General features: G+C 35.5%; 1 protein-coding gene across 4 annotated transcripts in view; it reads left to right on the forward strand.

Annotated features, from left to right (window-relative positions):
• The window catches only part of TOGARAM1 (TOG array regulator of axonemal microtubules 1), a 74344-nt gene that overhangs the window by 15230 nt on the left and 41242 nt on the right, over nt 1-17872 (forward strand). For 3 of the 4 annotated variants that reach the window (XM_040477030.1, XM_040477031.1, XM_040477033.1), the window contains exons 2-7: nt 289-445; nt 2357-2491; nt 6388-6681; nt 8664-8926; nt 10875-11107; nt 14558-14658. In XM_040477030.1, the coding sequence (XP_040332964.1) occupies nt 289-445; nt 2357-2491; nt 6388-6681; nt 8664-8926; nt 10875-11107; nt 14558-14658 (1183 nt within the window). The remainder of the gene's footprint in view (nt 1-288; nt 446-2356; nt 2492-6387; nt 6682-8663; nt 8927-10874; nt 11108-14557; nt 14659-17872) is intronic. The other variant, XM_040477032.1, reaches the window with a different exon arrangement.

The following is a 17872-nucleotide window of genomic DNA, read 5'->3' on the forward strand; positions in this document are numbered from 1 at the left end:
TGTCTTTCAGAAATAAATAAATAAACATTTAAAACAAATGTAAGGTACAGGAAAGAGATGGGATAAAGTAATAAGGAGGCAAAATTAGCATTTCTATCATGGAATGAAAAATACTGTTGGTGTACCTACCATACTATATGTGGATGTTTATTTGTTTCATTGTATATTTGATAAATTTAATATTTTTATTTTAGTCTGAATTTCATAATTGGGTCTAAGTTATTCTTTCATATTTATTACCAAGTAGATGTAACACAAATTTGTTAATTTATTATCCTCTTCTCATAGTTTTCAGCATATGATTTCATCCCATCTCCAAAATTAAAGCCCTCTCCAGGAATGCCAGTCAATGATGATTTATGTTTTAGCAGAAAAAGAGTGTCAAGAAACTTATTTCAGAATAGTCGGGATTATAACCCAGACTCTCTTCCTGTGTGTGCAGCTGGTAAGTAAAAGGTTCAGGTAATAGACATGTTGAAACTAAGTTAAAGGTTTCTCTAAACTTAATAATTCATTCAAGAGCTCAAAGAATTTATAATCTAGTAGACAATTCAGATTCAATAAATATTTGTTATAGATCTGATAAGAATGGACACTTTGACATAATTGTATATATATATATATACTGCATATATACTATATATATATATATATGCAGTAAAATTCCATAACATTTTTACACAAAAATGATTGTTATAATGATTGTGTAGTTCAATGTCTATTTAATAGAGAAAAAGAAATTCAAGAATATATCCAGTTATGCTCATACCATTACTTCGATTTTTATAAGGCTCATGCTTTCTGTACCATTGAGAGCTCTTATCCAGTCACACAGATTTAAAATAACTAGAAAATAAGACAACATAAAACCTGATGCTAGACTGATATGAATTGTAAGTACTATTTAGGGATTTAAGAAAGGAAAATGTGATAGGTGTTGAAGTGGTTTAGGAAAGCTCCAGGAAAAGTTGGACTTGAGCTGGACCTTAAAGAAGGGAAAGGTTTGTGATTGATTGACACTGAGGCAAGAGAGACTGTTACAGATAGGGAGAAAGTACGATCAAAGCATGGAGATAAGAATTAACTTAGAAGATGTCTGGTACATGAAGGATAAAGGGGCTTAAAATATAGGGAGATAATTTTTAAAATCCCATACATAGAACTGTAAGGGATCCCTTGCTCAGGGATAACCTTATCTAGCCAAGGTAGAGGGAAAGAGATCTTAGAAATAAGCTTGGAAACCATGTGAATGCTGTGTTAGATGTTAGGAAAGAAAGTATAATTCTGCGGTACAACTTTTTGTGCAATGTGTACTACAAATACTGGGAAGAAGAAAAGCCAGCACAAGAAACAACAGGTGTTGGGGACAGGGAGAAAGGGGAACCCTCTTACACTGTTGGTGGGGATGCAAACTGGTGCAGCCACCCTGGAAAACAGTATGGAGGTTCCTCAAAAAGTTAAAAATAGAACTACCCTATGATCCAGCAATTGCACTATGAGGTATTTACCCAAAGAATACAAAAACACTGATTTGAAGGGATACGTGCACCCCAGTGTTTATAGCAGCATTATTAACAGTAGCCAAATTATGGGAAAAGCCCAAATGTCCATTAACTGATGAATGGATAAAGAAGATATGGTATATACACACAATGAAATATTACTCAACCATCAAAAAGAATGAAAATTTGCCATTTGCAATGACATGGATGGAGCTGTAGTATATTATGCTAAGCAAATTGAGTCAGAGAAAGACAAATACCATTATTATTTCACTCATATGTAAAATTTAAGAAACAAAACAGAGGAACATGGGGGAAAAAATAAGAGAGGCAAATCAGGAAACAGAATCTTAACTATAGAGAACAAATTGAAGGTTACCAGTGGGAAGGCGGGGGGGAGATGTGAATTAAGGAGGGCATTTGCTGTTATGAGCTCTGGCTATTGTATGTACGTGATGAGTCACTACATTCTACTCCTGAAACTAATAGTACACTGCATGTTAACTAACTGGAATTTAAATAAAAACTTGAGGGAAAAAAAAAAGGAAAGTCAGGTCTGGGGAAACGTTCCATAGTGAGAGGAGGGAACATGTAGGAAGAAACTGTTTTTATGTGTATTTTTCAATATACCTTTCTTTGTACTTTTCCACTCTCTCTTCTGTTCTTTAACCCCTGATACCAATCAGATATACCAACAGCAAAAACTTTCCCTTTCTTCCTGCCTGGCTTACTGTACATTTACCCCTGTATTTATTCCCACACAAATGAAATCAGTATTTCTGAAATTAGATGTATTCATGAAGTAAAGTTAACATTTACTTTTATGTTTTTCTCTTCCTTCCTTCCTTCCAAAGGCAGTACTGGGACTCATCAGACAAATGTTTCTGGGAAATGTGGACAACTTGGATTTTCACAGATATGTGGGAAAACTGGCAGTGTGGACTCTGACTTACAGTACCTGGGGACAACTAATAGTCATCAAGATAAAGGTTTAAATTCCAACTTAATTTGGATGTAAAAGATTTATAAATATTAAGGGAGGTTTCCAAATCTAGCTTATATATTATTTTGTGTAATTATATTCACTACAGGAAAGAAAAACATGTTATATTTTTAATAAAAATCTTAATAACATTTTTTTCATAGTTGTAACCCTAAAATGTTAGTTTAATAATCTTCGTACATATATATGACTGATGAAAATTAGAGAGTTTAGAAATTCATGGTGGAGATGAGCATTTTAATACCAAGTAATTAAAAATGTTTTTCATTAAGAAGTACTGTGTTAGCAGAAGACCATTATTTTCCATAGCAGTTTTAACTTTTAAGTACCCTTTTAGGTATCTTGTATTTTTAACTTTATCACAGATAGAAGGAAGAAAACCATATAAATATGTCAACAGATGCAGTTAAAATTCAACATCAGTTGGTATGATTACCAAGTTATAACAAACTACAAATAACTTTTTTAACCTGATTAATTATGTCTGTTAATGCCTATAGCAACTATATTTAGTAGTAAAATATTAGAATAAGACAAAAATGCTCACTGTTACCATTGCTATTGAACATTGAATTACTAATCCCTGTAGTATTTATTGAGAAGCAGGCACTGTTCTAGAATCTAAAGATCAAAATCTAGTAGAAGAGGAAATAATAAAGGAATGATAAGAATAGAAGTGACCACTATGAAGAAAAATAAGGCAGGGTAAGAAGACAGAATGTGATAGGGAAAGTTTCTGTGAAGTAAAAATGTTCAGCAGAAAACTGAATGCAGTGAAGGAGGGAGTTACGTGGATATCTGGAGAAAGAGCATTCCAGGAAGAGAGAACAATCAAAGTATAAATGCTCTGGAGGCGCCTGAGTGACTCAGTTAGTTGAGTGGCCCATTCTTGGTTTTGGCTCAGGCCATGATCTCTTGGTTTTTGAGTTTAAGCCCTGTGTTGGGCTCTGTGCTGACATCGCAGAGCCTGCTTGAGATTGTTCTCTCACCCTCTCTCTCTGCTCTTCCCCTGCTCACGCTCTCTCTCTCTCTCTCTCTTAAAATAAATAAGTAAATTAAAAAAAGAACTACAAGTGCTCTGAAGCAGGCTTATTGGAGAAATATCCAGGTCAATGAAATGAGTGAGGGGGAGAGTAATTTTAGGCAATAACATGGGGCCTTGCTTGACATAGTAAGAATTTGGGATTTTATTCTGAATGGAATAGGAAATCACAGTAGGTTTTTGAGGGAAAAAAAGGGGGGCATGATTTGACAATCTTTAAAAGGATCAGAGCTACTATGTAGAGAATAGGTTTGGTAGCAATAGGGGTAAGGTACAAAGCAAACCAATTGGGATATGGAAGTTGTAAAGGCGAGAGATGATATGGTTTGTATTAGAAAGGAAGCAATGAAAGTGATGAGAAGTAGTTGGATTCTGATATATAAGGTGGCTGTGAAGTTTGGAAACATGGGTAATTTTATTTTATAATGTATGCTAATGTAATATGAATAAGCCATTTATTCTGTATTCACCGAAGTTTTCAGAATCAGTAATCACCATGTGTTGTTAATATAGAGCCAAAAAGAATTACTAATGGATTAGATGTGAAGTTTGTGAGAAGAGAGGAGTCAAGGATGAGCCCAGTGTTGTTGGTCTAAACAACTTAAAGAATAGAGCTGCCATTTACCTAGAAGCAGAAGATTAGGAAAAGAATAGATTTGACTGAGAAATCAAAAGCTTTGTTTTGAGCATGTTAAGTTTGGGACATCTGTCTCTTAAAAAAGATGTTGAGTGACATTTTGATATTAAGTCTGGAAGCAAAGGAAAATCCATGCTAAAAACTTGGGAGCCATTGTACTTCCCGTGTAGGGAGAGTGTAGCTCAAAATTAAAAGTATAAAATTTGTAAAATATAGAATAAAATAAAATTTGTAGAGGAATAAAGAAAAATTGTCATTACTCTCCGATAAAATGTGGTACAATGTGGTAATTAAGAACACTGGGAAGCCACAGTGCCTGGGTCTGTATCCCAGCTTTATGATTTCCTAGTGTGTGATGTTTAGCAATTTACTTACCCTCTTTACATTTTTTCTTTTAATCTATAAGATTAGTACCTACCCCCACAGGGTGTTATGAAGATTAAATTAGTTAATACACATGAAAAGTTTAGAATACCACTTCACATAGTAAAGTGCTCAATAAGCATTAGTTCTCATTGTGCCATCTTTATCATTATTAATATTAATAGTTTATATAGAAAATCTAAAAGGATATACAGAAAATTCTTAAAATATTAGGCAGTTTAGCAAGGTTGCCAGATATAAACCAGAATATAAAGATCAATAAAGTTCTTAGATACAAGCAACTTTCAGAAAATATAATTTTTAAGAAAGAAATTAACAGTATGAAAAAAATCTATAAGTGTATGGAAGTCTAACAAAAGATTTATATACCTTTTATTATGAAAGCTAAAATACATTTCTGAAACACATAAAAGAAGACCTAAATAAATTAAGGCTATCCCACATTTTTAAATAGGGAGGCTGTATATCAGGAAAGTGGCAGTTATTCTTAGATCTGTAAATTCAGTGTCACTCCAATCAAAAATCTGACCAGGGTTCTTACATAGAACCTGACAGGCTGATTCTGAAATAAATATGAAAGAATGGAGGGTCAAGAATGGCCAAGATAATTCTAAGGAAGATAAAAATGAGACATCCATCCTATTGGATAGCACTATGATAAATAAAACATTGTAATACTAGTGCAGGGATAGGCAAAATAGACTAATTGAACCAATAAGAAGCATGTAAGTGTGTATGTGTATACATACATATATACATATAGATATGCACACACACACATACACACACACACACACGTAGGAGCTTTATAGATGAAAGGAAAAGAAAGGACAGTTTATTTATTTATTTTAATATGAAATTTATTGTTAAATTGATTTCCATACAACACCCAGTGCTCATTCCAACAGGTGTCGTCCTAAATGCCCATCACCCCCTTTCTCCTCCCTCCCACCCCCCATCAACCCTCAGTTTATTCTCAGTTTTTAGGAGTCTCTTAGGGTTTGGCTCCCTCCCTCTCTTTTTTTTTTCCTTCCTCTCCCTCATGGTCTTCTGTTGAGTTTCTCAGGATCCACATAAGAGTGAAAACATATGGTATCTGTCTTTCTCTGTGTGACTTATTTCACTTAGCATAACACTCTCCAGTTCCATCCACGTTGCTACAAAAGGCCATATTTCATTCAAGAAAGGACAGTTTAAATTTTTTTTTTTCCAACGTTTATTTATTTTTGGGACATAGAGAGACAGAGCATGAACGGGCGAGGGGCAGAGAGAGAGGGAGACACAGAATCGGAAACAGGCTCCAGGCTCTGAGCCATCAGCCCAGAGCCCGACGCGGGGCTCGAACTCACGGACCGCGAGATCGTGACCTGGCTGAAGTCGGACGCTTTACCGACTGCGCCACCCAGGCGCCCCAAGAAAGGACAGTTTAAAACATGGCACTAGGGGAGCCTGGGTGGCTCAGTCAGCTAAACGGCCGACTTTGGCTCAGGTGATGATCTCACAGTTCCTGGGTTCAAGCCCCACATCGGGCTCTCTGCTGTCAGCGCAGAGCCTGCTTTGGATCCTTGGTCTCCCTCTCTCTCTGCCCCTCCCCACTCTTTCTCTTGTTCTCTTTCAAAAATAAACATGAAGACCTGGCACTGGGAAAATTGTACTATCTATATAGAAGAAAGTTAAATTAGATCTTTACCTCACACTGCACAAAAAAGTAAATAAAATAAATGCCAGATGGGATAAAAACTTGAATGTGAAAAGCAAAAAACTTCAAAATCTTAGATGTGTATACATAGATAATATATTTTCTTTTGTTTTATTACAGCGTATGCTAGCCTAAATTTTGCCCCTAAGACACAACAGACATTTGGTACCCAAACAGAACGTACTTCGTCATACTCTGGTCTAAATCCAAGTCCAGGAGGCTTCATCCTTCCATCCTATCCCGTCTCATCACCTCGAACTAGTCCAAAGCACACATCTCTTACTGTATCTCCAAAGAAGTCTCAGGATAATTGCATCAATTTCTCTAATTCCTGGCCTCTTAAAAGCTTTGAGGGACTACCAAAGCCAAGTCCACAGAAAAAGCTTGTCAGCCAAAAATCGTCTGACCCTCCAGGTATAAATGATGGTAAAAATTAATACTTTGTTCAAATTTTCATGTGTTTTTGAATTATTACTTTGGAGTTAGGGTTTTTTAATCTTTAAAAGCTGGTAAACTGCATTTATGTTAAATAGTTCAAACCTGTAATATAAAATTGAATTGAGGGGTGCCTGGATGGCTCAGTCGGTTAAGTGTCTGCCTTCGGCTTATGTCACGATCTCACAGTTCATGAGTTTGAGCCCGGCATTGGGCTCTGTGCTGACAGCTCGAAGCCTGGAGCCTGCTTGGGATTCTGTATCCCCCTCTCTCTGCCCTTCCCCTGCTCACACTCTCTGTCTCTCTCTCAAAATTAAATAAACGTTAAAAAAATTTTTTTTAAATGAATTGAGGGGCATCTGGGTGGCTCATTTGGTTAAGCATCCAACTCTTGATTTCGGCTCAGGTCATGATCTCGTAGTTTGTGGGCTCAAGCCCTGTGTCAGGCTGTGCTGCTGACATCGTGGAGCCTACTTGGGATTCTCTCTCTCCCTCTTTGCCCCTCCCCCTTGCATGCATGTGTGCTCTCTCTCCCTCTTCTCCCTCTCTCTCAAGATAAATAAACATTAAAAAAAATAAAATTCAATTGACATTGTCATTTCTTAGTTTTCTACTTCAGAATCGTTTTTCAAAACTATGCAACTAATAAAGCTTTGTAATGAGCATGAACAGCCTAAGAGCCCAGTAACAAATTTTCATTTTAGAAATAAAAAATGCCATTCATATAATTACTATAATTATTGTTTAGTATCCATTTATTCTACATTTTTTGAATGCTTAGTATATGTTCAAATTATTTTAAGTTTTCTAGTATTTGTTATAAATTAAAATATCCTTAACAATAGCCCTCTCCAAAATAATGAAATTGGCATATAAATTTATTCAAGACAGATCCAATTTCAAAATAAGTCTAGTAAAGGCGACCCCTATATCCCACATACTTTCTTATTCCCAATCTCTGCAGTAAGATGTTCCAGTTCATAACTGATTGCGGTGCCTGGCTGACTCAGTCAGTGGAGCATGTGTCTCTTGATCTTGGAGTTGTAAGTTCAAGCCCCGCGTTGGGTGTAGAGATTACTTAAAAACAAAATCTTACAAACAAACAACAAAAAAAGATGTTCTACCTTTAAACTACCCCACAACACTGATGTTCTAGTTTATAACATGACCAAGGGCAATTTATCGCATGGTCAGTCAATTTTACCACTTATTCTTAGCACTGAACCTTCATTTTCTCCATTAATTTCTTTCTATGTTTGTCTTTCCTCTGAGATCAAATATTGTATTGAAAGCTGAAAAATTATTCAGTTTGTTCTCCTAGTGCCTGGCGTTAATGTTTTGTGTATAGTAGTCATTCAAATGTTGTGTATGTAATTAAATGAAGATAGGAAATAGCCCCTGTGGCTTATTTAGGGACATACAGACTTTTCTGTACAAATATCAGTTATGATAATGTGTATGAAGACAGAAATTTTACTTGGTGTATACAGTATTTTTATCTAATATGAAAGAAATTCTGGTGACTCAGTTTTGTTATATTTGTTAGGGGACCCTGATACTTTGACCTCATTTTAAATAGTATCTTCAGGGGCGCCTGGGTGGCGCAGTCGGTTAAGCGTCCGACTTCAGCCAGGTCACCATCTCGCGCTCCGTGAGTTCGAGCCCCGCGTCGGGCTCTGGGCTGATGGCTCAGAGCCTGGAGCCTGTTTCCGATTCTGTGTCTCCCTCTCTCTCTGCCCCTCCCCCGTTCATGCTCTGTCTCTCTCTGTCCCCAAAATAAATAAACGTTGAAAAAAAAATTTTTTTAAATAAAAAAATAATAAATAGTATCTTCACTCCTAATAAAAAAAAGTGTATTTTTTAATTTAAAAACATTGTATTCCAAACACTTGTGATTATAACTTCCACTTCTCTGAAATTTAAAAAAAAAAAAAGTAAAATATATATTTCTTTTCATGCAGGAGAAAATTCTCAAGAAAAACTATCTCCAGTTCAACTTACCCCTGCCTTGGTGAGATCACCATCTTCCCGCCGAGGCCTAAATGGGACCAAACCTGTCCCTCCCATACCAAGGGGAATCAGCCTTTTGCCTGATAAAGCAGACTTAAGCACAGTGGGACCCAAAAAGAAAGAACCTGATGATATTTGGAAGAGTGAAAAAGATAGTCTTACAATCGATCTTTCAGAATTGGATATCAGAGATAAAGATTTGGATCAAGAAGAGGTTAGAGCCAAATATCACTTTTAATAGTTTTAAAATGCTTGTAATTTTCTATAATACAATAGCTGTCATTTAAGGAAAAATCATACTTTTTAATTCCATAACATGTTTTCTTTTTTATAAAAATATTTCATGATCCTTATAGAAAATGTAAAAACTGTAGTGAAATGTTAGAAAATTCATCACACCAAATCCCACTACCCAGAATGATTTGCCATTAACATTCTAATGCGTTTCCTCTATTTCTTCTGTGCATATTTTATTTCTTTTTAAATTAAAAGTATGAGTAATATAGCAATATACCCATGCACTAACCCCTCCCAAATGAAAAATTTGCATATTTGTTTCCTATTTTTTAAATAAATGAAACATAACATAGTTCCCTCCCCAATCCAGTTCCTCTCCTTCCTTCACCAGAGTCAACTACTATCACCATTAATTTGTATTTTATGTATTTTTGTACTCTTAATATATTAATACTTTGGTATTTATGATATAATCGTAATTGATTTTGGGTTATTCCTAGTCTTTTTGTTGTTGCGAACAATGGTGCATTGAACATTCCTGAGTATGTCTGTTATGCATATGTACAAGTTTATTATTATGAAACTGAAATCATATACTCATCTTTGAGTATATACTATATTTTTATACTATAAAAATCTATTGCCAATATGACAACTCTGTACATACTAATTATGTCAGAGAAGGAATGTTGTTGCTATATTACGTTGATTCAGAACACTATTTCCATAGATACTTCCTTTTTATCGTATCAGTCTGCCTGATGTCAGATTTTAAAAAGTGTTTACATTAAATATATAAACCGAAACATTCAATGATGATATTTTGTGGTCTTATTTTTGCCAATTTTTAAGATATAAGCATCATTACTGATAATTTGCTCAATAAAATAAAGTTAATATTAACACATCCTCACTTTAAAAGCATTTCTTTAATATTAAGCATGCATACCAAAATTGGTTCTTAATGAATTAATTAGTTATTCTAACTTCTAACTGCTTGTAAAATCTCCCCCCCCCCCCGCCCCCAAGTTGTATTTCACTGGTACTAGGAAGAGAATTCATTTAAAGGGAAGAAAGTTACAGAAGAGGCATTTTCCTACATAATTCTTAAGTTTCATTTGACACTATATATTTTTGCATTGTTTTTGTGAAAGCTTAAAAATTGCCCTTTTTCTTTTAGTGAATAATTGAAAGGGTTATTTCTTTTACATAATTATTGATAAATATTGGAGATAGTACTGTTTTTAAATATTTAGCCTTCCGAAGATTTACTAGGGAAGTGGCCGTATAGTTGCATCAACCATTATAATCGTTACAATCAAAATGTAAGTAAAACATAGTTTATGTATGTTTTTGTGTTCCTTAATTCATTCAAGGTTCTATTTCCAAATTTAATGTATTAGTTTGTAATGGCAGTTTCTAGTCTACATTTCTAGAAATACTTGGCTTCAGAAGTCACATACAATGATCTGTTGTTCTCTGAACTCTAACATTGGCAAGCTGGATGTAAACTTCAAATTTTAGAAAAATGATCACTTTTCACAGAATTTTGAAATGGCTACATTCACACATTAATGACTTAAGATTAGCCAAACCTCTATGACTTCAACTCTGATGTCTACCATCTGATTCAATGTTCATTTACTGATTAACTTATATTAGTCATTGTGCTCAGTGATGCAAATATCATGGTAAATAATAAATAGCTTGGGATCCTTCCTTTTAAGGAGTTTACAGTCTTGTTAATAAATTGGTCGTGATAAAATATGTATTTTTACTCTGTACAGATATGTTAATATCCATCTTGTTAGTACCAGACTGGAGAGTGGCTAGCTAGGTATAGTGAATAAAATTTAAATACTAAGGATAATTTTTACTCATATAAATGTCTTGTAAAGTTAATTGTTTCTATTTTTTTTTCTTAGATGCAGAGCTTTCTTAGGTCCCTTCGTAATAGTGCAGCTAAGAAAAGAGCAAAACTGAGTGGCAGTACTCCTGATCTTGAAAGCCCTGATTCTGCAATTAAGCTTGACTTGACTGTGGACTCACCATCTCGATCTTCCTCTCCAAACATCAGCTCTTATAGTGAAAGTGGAGTTTACAGCCAAGAATCACTGACTTCTTCTCTGTCTACAACTCCTCAGGGGAAGAGAATAATGTATTTAATTTTTTTGACATGTTAAAGGAATGCTAATGTTTAATTTGTAGTCTGATTCCTAATATCGTATTTGAAAAAAAAGCTTTAAAGCTATTTATTTTCTAGTTCGTAAAATGTTGAAGTCCATTTAAAAGAAAGGTTTACAGGGCGCCTGGGTGGCACAGTCGGTTAAGCGTCCGACTTCAGCCAGGTCACGATCTCGCGGTCCGTGAGTTCGAGCCCCGTGTCAGGCTCTGGGCTGATGGCTCAGAGCCTGGAGCCTGTTTCCGATTCTGTGTCTCCCTCTCTCTCTGCCCCTCCCCCGTTCATGCTTTGTCTCTCTCTGTCCCAAAAATAAATAAACGTTAAAAAAAAAAAAAGTTTAAAAGAAAGGTTTACAGGTATTACCTTGCTTGGCGTTGGTTTGGGATGGGTGGAGAGAGACAACACAGCCACAGCTGTAACCTAGGGCACCTATATTAATATAAGCCCTTATTCCCCAAGCCCTACTTGTTCCTCTGCCTATCTAACATTTATCCTAATATTCCTTGTTCTTTAACTCCTTTCTGAATCATTGACACTTTTGCAGCGGACCTATAGCTGATGTTACTGCTTTCATTCAAAACTCAGCACCAATTTCCTCTAATTTGTAGGTAAACTCCACCCAGCTGTTACCCCACTCTTGTATTTTGTTATTCCATTATCTTGTGGAAGCTCAGGAGGCCATGCCATAGCTTTTGCAGCCTCCTCAGGAGTCTTCTTGTAGGGGCTGTGGAATTAGAGTCCTGGCCGCCCCACACTGACAGAGAATTATTTTCTAGTACAGCAATTCAGCAAACTTTTTCACATTACCTCAGTAACCCCTAAGTCTTAATTAAATGGTAAACCCACCTTGATTTCTGGGGATTTCTGTGACTTTATTCTAGGATTTTGGGGAATCTCTTCCCTCTTTATTTTAGACAAGAACCTAAGAGTAGAATTGCTAGGTCATAGGGTAGATGTACATTTAACTTTTTAAATAACTGCTAAACAGTTTTCCAAGATGCTTGTACAGTTTTACACTCCCACTAGCAAAGTCTGAGGTGTTTCACATCCTTGTTTATATCTGTTGTCATTCTTTTTACCTTTACTTTTCTTTGATTTTATCCTGAACCATGTTTATACACAGCTATCAGCCATGATTATTTAAAATTAAATTTAAATTATTTTCACTTACATGAACTGGAGTCTCTTAACAATGTATGTAACTAGAGACTGCATAATCAAAGGAGAGATGGTGTTCTATTAACTTTAATGGAAAAGGGTGTTTCATTTCAGCAGTCCATAGAATTAAACCAATTTTTTGTGTCCTGCTCTGAGAAGTTTATCTTATCCCATGATTTCATTCTCTACAGTTTTAATTTAAGTGGCATTTTAGTTTGCAGTTGTAAATTTCTTTTGACTGGAAATTATTTTGTTGTAATTACCTAGATAGAATAATGCAGTGTATTTACAAAATTAATTTGGAATGGCTACATGGGCTGGTGAGATAACTGTGGTTACATTTACTTACCAGATGTTTGAAATAGATATTTATCTTTTAGATCTAAAGTCCTTCCCTTATCTTCTAGGAATGTGAAATTTTGTGTTAGATACTCCTACAGTTGCAAGGTCCTGTGAATAATTTGGAACCCAGTTGGGAAGAAATGTTCACTTTATACTTTAACATTCAGAATTCACTATTCCCTATGTTGTCTCATGGAATTATTCTCTTCAGATATTGAACTCTGTGAGAAGGGGAGTTCAGTATGCCCTCATATCTGGACTAAATTACCTTTAATGAATTTCATATTTCCACATTAAGTGTAATAGCTTTAAAGCAATTATTCTTAACCAGCTTGCATCTTGCCTTAAGAATAATGTCAAAGAAAGCCACTTCTACCCTATGTGGAGCTTTCATCTTTAAGTGGGTTTGGGAGGAAAAACTCTTAAGAGCCACTCTTTTAGAGACTGAAGTATTTTCTTTCACCTGAATGTAATGCATGGCATAAATGTAAATTTTTTATTCTTTCTATTCTAAAGAAATTACTCTTTAAAGATGTTTAACATTGATTTCTCACTAGATCAATTAACAACAATGCCAACCCAACTAAGAATTGTACTCCTTTGTAAAATCTCTTCTTTATAATATCCATCACTGGCTTGGGGCGCCTGGGTGTCTCAGTCGGTTAAGCATCCGACTTCAGCTCAGGTTGTGATCTCGTGGTTCGTGGGTTCGAGCCCCTCGTCGGGCTCTGTGCTGGCAGCTCAGAGCCTGGAGCCTGCTTCGGATTCTGTGTCTCCCTCTCTCTCTTCCCCTCCCCTGCTCATGCTCTGTCTCCCTCTCAAAAATAAATAAACATTAAAAAAAAATTATATCCATCACTGGCTTATTGATATTATGACACTTACTTGATTTAAAACAGTTCTATTACATTCTAATTTAACATTCTTCAGTTGCCTTTTTTATAAAACATAGCCTGTAGGTCTTTATAATGTCAGAAAAGTGTGGGGCGCCTGGGTGGCTCAGTCGGTTAAGTGTCTGACTTCGACTCAGGGTATGATTTCATAACTCCTGGGTTCAAGCCCTGCATTGGGCTCTGTGCTGACAGCTCAGAGGCTGGAGCCTGCTCTTCAGATTCTCCGTCTCTGTTACCTCACTGCCCTTCCTCTGCTCGTGGTCTGTCGCTCTCTCTGTCTTTCTCAAAAATAAACGTTAGAAAAGAAAAGTATAACAAAGAATAATACAAGAAGGGGCACCTGAGTGACTCAGTCAGTTAAGCATCTGACTTGGACACAGCTCAGGTCATGATCTCATGGTTTTGTGAGTTCAGGCCCCCCCCACCCCCCCCCCCGCCACTGCCGTCAAGCTCTGTGCTGACAACGCAGAGCCTGCTTGGGATTCTCTCTCTCTCTCTCTCTCCCTCTCTCTGCTCTCTCTGCCCTTTCCCCACTCATGCAGTCTCTGTCTCTCTCAAAATGAATAAATAAACTTAAAAAAAAAAACTCCAAGAAGTGGCATTTGCTAATAAATGTTTCTAGTCTCTTATTTGTAATGTAGTTAAGTCTCTTTTTTTGGTATTATTATTTATAAGGGTAGATAGTATATTAGATAATTAGGAATCATTTGCTTTAGTTTTGGAATGCACTTTCTTTGGATCACTTTTTTTTTTTTGACCCAACAAAAGATTATATAGTACAAGTTGGAGAATCTTCCCTGCCTTTGGCAATCCTCTCATAAATAATTAAGAATTGCTGATATGTTAAAAAGGTTGGAAGTTCAAAAAGTGAACTAGGAATATCAATAAAAAATTCTTATAGTTTTTCTTACTTGCTCCTGCTTTATTATTGCAGTTTAGTGAGTTAATGGGAAATATAGAGAATGTTTTGTGTAAGAATGTTGAATAGCTTTAGATCTTAAATGATTATTGAAATTACTTTGTTTCATTGTAGGTCAGACATATTTCCAACATTTGGATCAAAACCTTGTCCTACAAGACTTTCTTCTGCAAAGAATAAAAATTCTGAGATAGCTGACCAAAGCCCCAGTGCAGGTATTTTATAACTTTTATAAATATGATTTATAGACACTATGATATTTAAATTATATCAAAAATGATAAATACAGTTCAGATTTTTGAGCATACCAAGTAAAAGTAATCATCTTTTTAACTCCTTAAAGGGACTTTTTTTTTTTTTTGGCAAGAATAAATATTTTATTATTCTTAGAAGAAAAAGCATTTAAATAGTTGATACCCATTTAAGCCCATAGGTGTACCTATGCCTGGCTCTTCCACCCAGATATTTTGGTTTAATTGATAAGAAATGTGATGCTGCTGTCAGAATTTTGAAAGCCCTCAGAGTGATTCTAATATGCAGCATAGTTTGGAAGCCACTATGCATCACAAAAGACAATTTGTTTTAAAAAACAACACTTAACTAGTCGTTAACTTCATTTGTATCTTAAGAATTTTGTGAACTAACCTATAACACTCTAGTGTATAGCATCACTTTTCAGAAAATAGATTTAGTTGTTCGTAATCATTTGGAAAAATATTTGGATTTTTATCTATTTAGGATGGGAACTGCATGTGATTCTATGATTGGTAAAACTGTATTCGATTCTGAGTGAATTGTAACAAATTGGAATGTGATGTTTATTTTCATATGATCTCAGTGTAAATGCTCTAATAACTTTAAGCTACTGTATCTTATGTTATAACTTTCTCCCTAAAAAGCTATATTTGTATTTAATTGTCTGCTAAGATTTTTAAATTTCTTGCTCCTAAATATGCCGTACTATCATCTACTCTTTTTAGTCTCTACTATCACTTTTGCTCATTTCTTACCTACTTAGCCTCCTAAGATTTTTCTCTAGCTTCAGTCTCATTCTCTATAATCCATTCCCCACAATGTAAATCTGAATATATTGCCCAGCCTAAATTTATTCAGGGCATTCTTCTATGATCTCTCCCCTCTCTACCTCTCCAGCCTCATATTTCACTTCCTTCTTTATAATCTTACACTCCAGTTTTATTAGATCACCTTCAGTACCATTTTTTCTCTTTTTGCAGTTGCATGTACTATTTCTTCTAAGTGAAATGTGGAATCCACACCACACCCCATTCAGCTGTGAAAACAGCTCAGTTGCTTTCTCTGGAAGCCTTCCCCATTCACAAACAAAATTGATTATTACCTCTTTTGTGATGTCATTACATTTTGCACTGACATGTTTATAGTTGTATTGCCATTGTTTTACTTTTTTGGACTCTGAGATTCTTAGATCCCCAGAAATTATTTACTTCTGATTCCCTACTAAGTACCTTCATAATCATGAATGCCTGATTCAACCGTGCATGCCTAGTATCCTGTCTTCCACAAAGCTAGTGTTCCACAAAGTTAGTTAATCTAACTAGGTACAGGAAGACCAGGTAAATGTGCTTTGGGGTCTGAAAGACCCTAGCTGGAATCCCAGTTTGACTATATTCATGAGCTGAGCAAGTTATTTAACTGCTTTGAAACTCAGTTCTTTCATCTGGTAATGTAAATCTTGAGAAAGGGTAGTGAACATTTAAATGTATAAGATATATAAAGCACCTAATGGGGCTCCTGGGTGGCTCAGTCAGTTATGCATCTGACTCTTGGTTTTGGCTTAGGTCATGATCTCACAGTTTGTGAGTTTGAGCTTGACATTGAGCTCTGCAATGTCAGTGCTTGGGATTCTCTCTCCCTCTCGCTCAGCCCCTCCTGTGCTGTTTCTCTCTCTCTCTCTCTCTCTCTCTCTCTCAAAATAAATAGATAAACTTAAAAAAATAAAGCACCAAGTGCATAGAGGACACTTGGTATTTGTTCCCTTAAAGGAGAAGACACAAAGAAACAGAACACATAAAATTGTTCTTTAATCCTTTTCTAAAGTTGATTATCATAGTAAATTATTCATAACTTTAAAAATATGTGTATAAGTTATTGGTGGGTTGTATCTTGTTTCTAAAAATGGAGCCCTCTTTTGGAAGAATATCTTTGGAGTTAGAAAAGATTTAGAAGAGGTGCCTGGGTGGCTCAGTCGGTCAACTCTTTTTTTTTTTTTTATGTTTATTTTTGAGAGAGAGAGACAGAGAGCGAGTGGGGAAGGGGCAGGGAGAGAGGGAGACACAGAATCCAAAGTAGGCTCCAGGCTCTGAGCTGTCAGCACAGAGTCCCATGTGGAGCTCGAACTGACAAACTGTGAGATCATAACTTGAGCCGAAGTCGATCGCTTAACTGAACCACCCAGATGCCCCAAGTGTCCGACTCTTGGTTTTGTCTCAGGTCATGATCTCACAGTTTGTGGGTTCAAGCTCCCATCAAGTTCTGCACTGGCAGCACAGATCCTGTTTGGGATTCTCTCTCTCCCTCTCTCTCCCTCTCTCTCTGCCTCTCCCCCTGCCTCTCCCTGCTCACATTCTCTCTCAAAATAAATAAATAAGCATTAAAAAATGTTTTTAATAAAAATAAATAAATAAACCTAGATTTAGAAAACCTAGATTTGAGTTTCCCTCTGACCTAGTAAATCATTTAAGTTAGTGGAATGAAAAAAGTCTTAAAACAGTACCTACTTCTGTATGTAATATTCAGTGTTTCCCTAAAGAGTCTAATATTTAGTGTTTCTCAAACTAGCCTAGTCCTAGGAACCACCAGGGCTGCTTGTACAAGATTTCTGGGACCGCACTTCACAACTAATGAATCAATCTTCAGAGTTAGAAATCTGTATTTTTAAACAAGTAACTTAAGTATTTCTATGATCATGTTTTCAGACCTCTACTGTTGAATTCACTGTGAGATATTCTTGCTTAAATTTAATATGTTCTCAAAATGTAAAGTTGCTAATGGTTTAGGATTTTATAAACTTGAGTTTACATTTTTTGTTTTTGTGGGATAGGGTTTTGTTTTCAGTAAGCAAATATTTACAAGTTTATTATTTAATTTGTGAAGTATAAAAATGATAGGCTCAGAATAAAGACTATCTGAAAACAAAACCAAAAATAATTATGTAAAAATTTTAAATTCGTTTTGTCTTTACATCATCATTTCCAATAAATATTTCCACACATAATCCACTACTACCTATTAGAGCACATTGTGCTAAATTTCCTGAATGATGTTATGGTAAAATTTTTTCCTATAGCATGAGATTAGTAGTTCCTATTATTAACAGAAAGCATTAGCCCCCAAAGCCAGTATCTTCATGAGGCTAACTTTTAAATCATATATATATATTTTTTAACGTTT

Source organism: Herpailurus yagouaroundi, unplaced genomic scaffold (assembly GCF_014898765.1).
Source record: "Herpailurus yagouaroundi ecotype Mexico unplaced genomic scaffold, PumYag 141, whole genome shotgun sequence".
NCBI lineage: Eukaryota > Metazoa > Chordata > Mammalia > Carnivora > Felidae > Herpailurus > Herpailurus yagouaroundi.